Raw genomic sequence first — 11,201 nt, forward strand, 5'->3', positions numbered from 1 at the left:
CTAATAATTGTGCAAACAGATAAAAGTGCACATCAGTTCAAATAGCAACTCCCATCAATCTAGGGCTAGGTGTAAATAACAAGCTCAGCACTATATCATGCAAAGCATAGTTCCAAATCACCTGATTTAATATAAACAATCCAAATGATGACTATGATATCTGGGTTGCACATAAGCCAGGGGTAGTTGTAAACTTATACTGTCCTGAAAAAGTGAAAAGTATACGTCTGTAGACATCCTTTAGGCTAAGGACATAACCATAAAACACAATACCATGTGCAGGAGCTCATTGGAGTAAATCAGCTGGTGCTGTGCACAGACCAACTAATTGCAAACCAACTAATCGATTATGAGATTCGTTGACAACTATTTTCATAATCGATTATGACGATTAGTTGTTGCAGCTCTAATATAGTATAATATTGGAAAAAGCGAGCTGGGAATCTTGCCTAGATGTGCTAATTTCCTATGCAAATATTTACATTGATTTAATTTTGAGACATGGAGGATTTTAATTTCAGTTTTTTATCTCCCCCCTTAATTTGATTGAATTTTGGTTTAACCTTGAAAATAGCTTTACCAATGCAGCAACCAGAAATCTATCTCCTACTGATGAGTTCCAAAAAGAACGAAACAGGCTGTCTAGTGAGTGATTTCTGGTTTGCTGTAATAATCCTGTTAAAAGGATACCTGTGTTAAAACAGTATTTTGAAGCAAAAAAACTGAGAATTTGCATATCTTACCCAGAATTATCTTGTGCAATGGTAACATTGTATATGAGGTATTTCTGAGGAAAAAGCGAGCAGGGAATCTTGCCTAGATGTGCTAATTTCCTATGCAAATATTTACATATTTACATTGAGATATATATATATATATATATATATATATATATATATATATATATATATATATATATATATATATATATATAGATATATATAACCCACTGAAATAAGTGCACTCCCACGAACAGTAAATTTCAATTCTGCCAGGGTGCTATAGAAAGTTCAAATAGCCAAGTTATAACACAAGCACTCACTGGACTTGATACAGGTGAAATAAAAAGTGTTTTATTCCATATAAACAAGTGACGTTTCGGGGTTCACCCCTTCATCAGACCAACAATTGTGCAGAGTGAATCAAACATTCTATACCTATTGAAACTCCCCCCACTGTTCAAAAAAGCGGCAAACTGTTGCCATAGCAACAATAAAAACAAATACATTGTGAATGCTCATAGTTACTAATCCTGTGTTAATATTATACAGTGTAATAATAAACATATAGTCTAATCATAGTGGGCCAATTTACAGAACATCACTTTGTACAATGGATCCTTGCTAGTAATAAAAATAAAATGTTCTATTTAATATTATCACAAACCTCAGTTGTTATACCTGCACTGAGAAAATGACATCATAAGCCCCGCCCTTAAACTTTGTGCAACAACACATGGATGGATGAATGTGTATCATAAATGTATCAAAAACTATTTGACATAACGGTATCCAAATCAGTGTATGAATGTGTATAAAGATACAAATGCCTAGTGTAATCACTTTCGACTCCTATAGGCGGATCTATAGTCCTATATTGGACCTAGCAATAGAGATAACAAATCTATACACTAGCTATTGTCTAAGATATCGCTCCAAATGTATCCTCAGAATTACCTACATGTAGACAAACTGATCGAAGTATTTCAAAAAATAAAAACATAAAAATGCAATCCAAAAGTCAAGTTAAACATATTGAATTAAACACATAGATAAAGCTAGCATCAGGGAGCATACATACATTTTCACTATGTGTATGGTACATCCATATATATATCTTTAAATGTCAAAGTCTCATTTCAGTTACATCATGGGGAAAATAAACTAAGCAGTTATATACGGATGTTTTATTTTTTTGAAAATATTTTGATCAGTTTGTCTACATGTAGGTAATTCTGAGGATACATTTGGAGCGATATCTTAGACAATAGCTAGTATTTAGATTTGTTATCTCTATTGCTAGGTCCAATATAGGACTATAGATACGCCAATAGGAGTTGAAAGTGATTACACTAGGCATTTGTATCTTTATACACATTCATACACTGATTTGGATACCGTTATGTCAAATAGTTTTTGATACATTCATGATATACATTGATACATCCCCGTGTTGTTGTTACACAAAGTTTGAGGGCGGGCTTATGATGTCATTTTCTCAGTGAAGAAATAACAACTGAGGTTTGTGATAATATTAAATAGAGAATATATTTTTATCACTAACAAGGATCGACTATACTCAGTGATGTTCTGCAAATGGTCCCACTATTACTACACTATATATGTATTATTGCACTGTATAATATTAACACAGGATTAGTAACCATGAGCATTCACAATGTATTTGTTTTTTCTATGGTTGCCATGGCAACAGTTTGGCTTTTTTGCACAGTGGGTGGAGTTTCAATAGGTATAAAATGCTTGATTCACTCTGTACAATTGTTGGTCTGATGAGGGGTGAACACCCCAAAAAGTCACTTGTTTATATGGAATAAAACACTTTTTATTTCACCTGTATCAAGTCCAGTAAGCGCTTGTGTTATAACTTGGATATATAATATATATATATATATATATATATATGCGCTTGTGTTATAACTTGGATATATAATATATATATATATATATATATATATGCGCTTGTGTTATAACTTGGATATATAATATATATATATATATATATATATATATATATATATATATAGATAGATAGATAGATAGATAGATATGCACATACATATAGTATATATCAGGAATTAAAAGGATATTAAACAGTGTGAAATTGTAATATAAGATGTTTAAATATATGTAGATAAAAAGACTACAGTATAATTTCATTATTTATTTTGTTTCCTTTTCCTGTAATTTAACGCTGAAATTTTTTATTTTCTAAATCCCACTAAGTTTCTATAACTATGGATGCTGCCATGTTTGGGCTTAAGTTGCCCCTTATCTGTTTCCCCTGCTGAAGACAATTAGATACAGATATAAAACAGGTTATAAAATAAGGAATTTCACAGCCGGGTGTCATTATGAAGTAATCTGTATCTCATCTAACTTGGATATTGTCTGTTTTGATTGATCTACACATGTGGCGCCTCTGTTTCTGTTTTCCTTGCAGTGAAACCTCTTTTTGAAGATACACCATCGTTTGGGTGAAGACCGAGAGCTGCCTTCTATTTATACTTCCATTTATTTGGACTTATTTGGACTTCAGTTGGGATCTTTCCCATTTCACCTATTGATACGTCTGTATTCTCATATATATATTTTTTATTCTATCATTATATTTTATGTTTTATATTTTACATTTTACAGATTTTACCATTTATTTTTTATATATTGTTTTATACGTTTTTTTACATTTTTGGTATCACCAAAGGGGTTTTTTGATTGTATTTCAGTACTATTTTCTGCCCTGAGTCATTAGCGCCTCCTATAGGGGATTTGTGGTATTACTCTAATATCACAATATCCCTCTTAATAATAATTCATTATGAAGTAATGTGGGGGCAGTGTAATATTTTCTAATATTATATCATTTTCTGCATAATTTAACATAAATGTATTTCATGAAATTTATGCAATAAAAATTTAATCAGGGTGGTCAGTAAACTAAGAGCTTGCTTCCATTGAGTAGTAATTAGGTTTGCGCGCACTCGCAAACCGATAAATATGCCGTCGGAAGCAATATCGTTTATCGACTGTTTCCAATATCGCGTTATACCTCAATATCGGCCGTCGGGCATTGGCTACCGAAAAGATCTTCGCGTCCCATAGAAAGTAATAGAACCCGTTAATCGATAAATTATACCAGGTTTCCAATGAAAACGCAAACCGTTAATACACTGTCGGAGGCTGTCGATACATTGAGAAATATTACACCCAGCTCAACTAGGTGTAAAAGAGGAAAATTGTGCTTTTTGAGACCTATTTTCTATTGAAATTATAAAACTTGCAAATAATGCAAGTGTTTTAATGTAGAAATAAATTGTTATAAGTAATATTTATTGTTGTCTCATGTATAGGAATAGTTGAACTTATATTCTAATAGAAATATCAGTATATATTTAAATATAATAATATATGCAGGAACATATCTACAGAATGCAAACTAGACCTATGCCTAGGGCAGCAATACATATTACTTATATTTATGAAGTGGTACATATAATTATATTTAAAAAAAAGTATTTGATTATTAAAAATATGGATAAGTGTATCTTTATTTTTCTTGAGAGGTGATCACAGGTAAGGAGCAAGGACGTTAAACGTAAATTCTATAGCGTAAGGTCAGGTTACCTTAGTAACTAATTGATTTTCAAGAAATCCAACATCAAATGGAAGCGTTAACACAACGTTAACTTACAGCTACACGAAAAGAGCGACTGCACGCAATGATCAAAATATTTCAATGGAAACCTGGTACTAAAATGGAGCAGTAAATTATTTCAGCTGTCGGCCGCTTCGGTAGCTTACGGCTCCATTTTTAACGATTTAATGGAAACGAGCTCTCAGTCGGGTGGTGCACCCGCTAAAAAGGTCCTGGGGAGAACACTGGGTTTAATTACATAAACAGAAAACTAGTTCAACATCACTTTACAGAAACTAAAGTAATTTATAGGAATGAAACCTTTAGACATATATTTTCAATAATTAAACAAATAATATAATTGGAAAAATACAATCTACATATTATTTCTAAGACTAATCTTTGCTTTGAATACATCATGATGTTTAGCATGTATTTACTGTTTGTTCCTTAAGAGGTTAACATCCCTTGCAAAATATCTGCCTACACAATAAAGGTTTTACATATGCACAGTATTTCTCAGCAATTAAGAGCTGCATTGGAAAAAGATCTGCATACAAAATACATTTTATAAGCATTTAAATGGTCATTTTGTTTGCAACATTCATATTTATTTGCAGTCCAGGGGCAAAAGCCTTAGAATCTTTTTAAATATCTCCTTTGCAGAGGGCAATTAAGGAAAAATATAACTAAGCTCATTCACTGATCAAGCAATCACTGTGTAATATGCTGCAAGGTCAATTTCTGGCTCCTGTAAGATACATTCCAGTATCTTTGCATGCAGTTTAAAAAAAACATTTTATATATATATATATATATATATATATATATATATATATATATATATATTACAGGAAATCCAGGTAACATGCACAATGAAATTACCAGGATGTGAGCAGACTAACCAGCTAGCGGGTGTACATGCAGGTATAATTTATATATGTGAAGGGGGGGTTAGCGTGGCTCCAGTAATAACTCTGTAGATCAGCAACAGCCTCTGGTCACAGACGGCAGAGAACAGCAGCTCCGTAATGTTCACAATTGAAGACTCGAGGTGCAGGTCAAAGTGAAGGACTGAGTGTGTCCCGAATATATGCAACAAGACGAGAAAGGCAGCACAAACAAAAAAAAAGAACTTTATTCCGGCATTGCAAAAAATACAAACACACAAACACAAGGAAAAGGGGGCGTGTTGTTACGCATTTCGTGCCATGCGGCACTTAGTCATAGCCTTTTCCTCATGTTTGTGTATTTGTATTTTTTGCAATTCCGGAATAAAGTTCCGGTTTTTATTTGGATACCGTGTGTGCTGTCTTTTTCGTCTTATTATCTATATATGGCATATGTACGCATGCGTATGCCCACTCTATACAATAGCACTTCCTCTTCTGCACAAATTACTACTTGTCTATACCTGTGTTTCTCAACCGCAGTACTCAAGTACCCTCAACAGGCCAGGTTTTAATTAGCTGAAGCAGTGCACAGGTGAAGTAATCAGCTGATCAGTAGCACTATTGTTACTAACCTTCTCTTACCAATCAGCTGATTATTTCACCTGTGCACCGGTTCGGCTATAATGAAAACTTTGTCTGTTGGGGGTACTTGAGGACTGTGTTTGAGAAACAATGGTCTATACCATATAAAGACCAGTTAATTCTTTTTAGCCTAAACCTGTCATTGCTTCATAAGCTGCATATTGCTGACCTGTGTATGGGTATGATAGAACAAATAACAAAAAGCTGCTCCTCAGGTGAATTTACACTTTTGTATTTGCATAAACACCTTAAACACTGGCTCTTTCTTTATCTCTGAGCATGTCACATCTTGTTGCTAAGCAACTAATACACACATGCACTGCAGGTTACCGTGGTATCGTTATGATGTTTTCTCACCTCTCCTGTCAGCAGGTAGAGAATCTCCAGGATGTGATTCAGGATCCGCTCAGGCAACTTCTTCTTCATCTTGTTCGTGGTCAGTGATGTTGTGTAGCACTAAGACCTGCAACAGTAAAATATACATGACAGAAATTACAGATAAGGGATTACTGGCCATACACACATACTATAGACACACATACACCTGAAATATATCTGTTTATATGTATATCCCAAACATATATACACCAACAAATACCCAGGTTACTTATACCTACATATATATGCATCACATTAATGTATACATGTATATACACATATATTCCACACAGACTCACAACTGATGACAATGGCTGTTTTGTCTTTGAGTAAAAGAGAAGGGAGCTTAGAGGGTGTACTATACAATACATAAGTAATAGTAAACCACAAGTGCCTTATCCCAAGCTAGTTCATATTATAAAGAGTCTACCTCTGTATTTCACACACACAATTAATCCCCTCCCCAGTATTTTATATACAGATATATAATATTATTGAAAGGACCCCTCTGACTCACACACACATATCCCACCACTATACCTTATTTACAAAGCTATAATACTATAGTGAGGCTCCCTCTGATTCTCTTTCACACACATACACCTCAATAGAACCTTATACACAGATAAATAATATTATATAAAGGTTTCCTCTGCTTCAAACAAAGCCACCTCATCAGTATCTTATATACAGATATAAAATATTTTTAGAGAGGTTCCCTCTGTCTTACACACAACAGCCCCCCCCCCCCCCAGTATGTCATATAAAAATATATAATATTATTGAAAGGTTCCATCTACCTCACACACAGAGCCCCCATAAAGATGTATAATGTTATAGAGAGGTTCCCTCTGCATCACATACACAAAGCCCCCATCCACTGTAATCATAAATAATATTATAAAGAGGTTTCCTCTGTCCCACACAGATCCCCTACCAGCATTATATACAAACATATAATATCACAGAAGTTCCCTCTGTCTCTCACAAGCCACATCCCCTGTACCTTGTATACTATAGAGGTTCTCTTTTCTTCACACACACAGCCTCATCCCCAGCAACTTATATAGTTATAAAATATTATAGAGAGCCCCCCACACACACAGCCCCCTCCTCTGTATATTATATACAGTTATACAATATTATACATATGTTCCCTCTTCCACACACACGCACAGATATATAATTGTATATGGAAGTTATCTCTGCTTCACATACAAAATCGCCTGCAGTACATTTTAAAGAGATATTTATTATTAAAAAAAGGTCTTCATTCTGACATACACAGTTACCTACATGAAACCACTGTACTGAGCGCTGAGACGGTAACAGCTTTTTCCATACAACAATAAATAACTACATGTGATGTTGTGTGCAGCGATCTAAATGCACTAAGAGCTACCGGAAGCTGCATTTAAACTTCCTGCAGTCCTCTTTCCTGTGTGGTCACAGCAGCAGTCTTGTGACGTCACAGGTCCTTCAGCTCGAAGGGACCGAGTTGCTATAATGAAAAGTATCAATATGGCGGTTTCACAAAGGTAAATATGAGAAAATACATATTTTTATAGTGGTATATACTTCTATATACTGTACTTAAGACGGTATGTGTGTGTTTATTAGGCAGCAGGCTCTCGTAGTGAGCTGATTCAGCCTGATTGCGCATGTGAGAGGCAGAGGGAATCTCTATACAGGATGGGAATGGGAACCTCTCGAAAATATGTGTAACGGAGGCTTAGGGAACCCGTGTATACAATATTATAAATCGTTATGTAAGGTACTGGGGACGGGGCTGTGTGTGTGAGAAAGGAAGAGGGAACCTCTCTTTAATATATAATGTACTGGGGATGGAAAAGTGAGAGAGGCAGAGGAACCTATCTATAGTATTATATTTCACTATATAAGGTACTGGGGATGGAGTTGTATGTGAGGCAGAGGGGACCTCTTTATAGTATTATATTTGGGTTAATTCTGAGTAACTTTCTAACTGGTGATGTGTCTGTGTATAAAGCACTGGGGAAATGTGTGCATGTGCATCACAGAACGAACGTCTCTTAAGTAGTAAATGCCTCTATATAAGCTACTGCACAGGATTGTGTGTTTGAGGCAGAGGAATCCATAATAGTATATATCTGTATATAATGCACTGGTGATGGGGTTGTGTGTGAGAGGCAGAGGAATCATCTCTATAATATTATATACCTGTATATAAGGTACTGGGAATGAGGTTGGTGTGTGAGAGATAGAGGGATCATCTCTATAATATATCTGTATATAAGGTGCTGGTGATGGGGTTTGTATGTGAGAGGCAGAGGAAGCGTCTCTATAATATTATATACCTGTATATAAGGTACTGGGAATGGGGTTGGCATGTGAGCGATAGAGGATCATCTCTATAATATGTCTGTATATAAGGTGCTGGGTAGGGGGCTGTGTGTGTAAGGCAGAGATAACCTTTTTATAATATTATATATCTGTATAAACATTACTGAGCACACAGCTGTTTGTAAGACAGAGAGAACCTCTTTATAATATTATATATCTGTATATAAGGTACTGGAAGGGGGGGTGAGAGAGATATGCAGAGTGAGCCTCTCTATACTATGTATCTGTATATAATGTATTGGGGAGGGCGCTGTGTGTGGCAGATGGAACTGTCTTTATTATAAGGTGTGTGTATATGAATGCATACATGTATGTGAAGTGTATATGTGAGTTTGTATAGATATATGTGGGCTACACATGTATGCATAGGTCAGTGTGTGTATAAGTGTATGTATGGCTATTATTCTTATATGTGTAATTTCTGTCATGTATGTGCTACTGCTGCAGGTCTCAGTGTTATACAAAATCACTGACTATGAACAAGATGAAGAAGAAGCTGCCTGAGCGGATCCTGAATCACATCCTGGAGATTCTCTACCTGCTGACGGGAGAGGTGAGAAAACACCATAACAACACCACGGTAACCTCTTGCAGGGAATATGTGTATTAGTTGCTTAGCAACAAGAAGTGACAGATGCTCAGAGGAAAAGAAGAAGCCTGTGTTTAAAGGGACATTCCAGCCAAAATTGGAATTTACATGGATACATTTCAGTTTTGAATAGAAGCATTTTTGTAATATATATACATTAGTAAAAGTTATAGCTGTTTTAAAAGTGTATTTAAGTAGCACCGTGCACCAGCATTTTTAACACAACACTTGCTCAGAGAGCCTAAGGTGCTTGTACCATCTGGTAATGACTCAATTTGTTAATTGCTGGCATGATACAAGCCCCACTGATGATCTGAGCAGCTGCAGTATTTAGTGCTGGTGCACTGAGAATATCTAGCTGTGCTTCACATGCACGTGCAAAGAAAAATGTTAACACTAAAACAGCAATAACTTTTACTAGAAGCATTTTTGCCACTACATGTATATTACAAATATGTTTCTATTCAGAGATGTAATTCATCTATGTTCATTTCAATTTTGACCGGAATGTCCCGGTGTTTGTGCAAATATAAAGTAGAATTGTTCTGTGAATATTGTAGAAATTCAAACAGCCTGTTGTAGTTTGTTCCATCATTCCCATACACAGACCAGCAATAGGCATCTTAGGTTCCTTATGAAGTGATGTCAGGCTTAGGCTAATAAAGAATACACTGGTATTTATATGGTATAAACAAGTAGTAATTTGCGCAGAATTGGAACTGCTATTGTATAGAATGGCCATAAGCAAGTGTACATATGTCATATATAGATAATACCTGCATGTACACCCGCTAGCTGGTTAGTCTACTCACATCCTGGTAATTTCATTGTGCATGTTACCTGGATATCCTGTAATTTATCTCTATATAATGTATGTGGGGTTTTTTTTGGGGGGGGGGGGGGTTTCAACTGCACGTAAAGATACTGGAACCTAAATCTTGCAGGATCCAGAAACTGACCTTGCAACATATTAGACATTGATTGCATAATCAGTGCAGGAGCTTAGTTATATTTTTCCTTAATTCTCCACAGCAAAGGATATATTTAAAAAGCTTATTAAGGGTTTTGCCCCTGGACTGCAAATCAGTGTGAATGTTAGAAACAAAATGGCCATTTAAATGCTTATAAAATGTATTTTGCATGCTGATCTTTTCCAATGCGGCTCTTTGTCACGGATACTGAGCTGCAGGGGCTGAACCCTTGCCCCCCCCCCCCCCCCTATGGACTCACCCCAGCTGTTCCTCGGCGGTTTTAGGCTCCTCAGAGCAACCACCATCTCTGGAGACTGTTTGCTTTGTGTTGGCTTGTTTTTGTGTTCAGAGAAGAGTTGGTTTATGACCAGGAAAACCCTCCTAGGCTGGCCGGGCTCCTGGAACTCCCGGGCGGCCGCCTCACAACGGACACCCGTCTAACCTCTCTCAGGCTGGCCAGGCTTATGGAACTCCCGGTCGGCCACAGGACAGCAGAACATCCGCTAAATTTACCCCTGGTACCCCCTCCAGCAGCCCTTTGCCCCAGAGCTCCGCTCTTTTGGGGATTGGTAGCCCCTAGGGAGGACAAGAGCTGGGGTAATTATCGGAAGGGAGCTCCTTTGGGAACTGGGGGTTTTGGACACCCCTAAACCCATAACTTCAACGGACTGTAACTCCGGTTCCCGGTAACGATTCATGCTGATTTTTGGACTGTGGCATCTGGGGACCGAGAGCTTTAAAATTACACCGCTCCACCGGGATCACCCTAAAACCGCATCTTTAAATCTATCCGTTATTATTTCCCTTTTTGCAGCCAAATCAATAATACTTTTAATAAACCTTTATTCAAGGCAATCTCCTCCTCATTTGTTAAAGTGTAAGAAGACAAATTGTGATCTGAATTCTTATTCAATATCGTAGGAATGTGACTAACATCATTATTTGTGTACTGTGCATTATCATTGAAAACCAAAC

At 36.3% G+C, this 11,201-nt stretch overlaps 1 protein-coding gene across 1 annotated transcript in view; it reads right to left on the reverse strand.

Moving 5' to 3' along the window:
• The window catches only part of LOC128657010 (gastrula zinc finger protein XlCGF66.1-like), a 47,384-nt gene extending 39,671 nt beyond the window's left edge, over positions 1–7,713 (reverse strand). The window contains exons 1-2 of the mRNA XM_053711233.1: positions 7,581–7,713; positions 6,264–6,369 (exon numbers count right to left, since the gene is read on the reverse strand). Coding sequence (XP_053567208.1) covers positions 6,264–6,332 — 69 coding nt within the window. The 5' untranslated portion in view covers positions 6,333–6,369; positions 7,581–7,713. The remainder of the gene's footprint in view (positions 1–6,263; positions 6,370–7,580) is intronic.
• Between the last annotated feature and the right edge of the window lie 3,488 nt (positions 7,714–11,201).

This window comes from Bombina bombina, chromosome 4, assembly GCF_027579735.1.
Source record: "Bombina bombina isolate aBomBom1 chromosome 4, aBomBom1.pri, whole genome shotgun sequence".
In the NCBI taxonomy this organism is placed as follows: domain Eukaryota; kingdom Metazoa; phylum Chordata; class Amphibia; order Anura; family Bombinatoridae; genus Bombina; species Bombina bombina.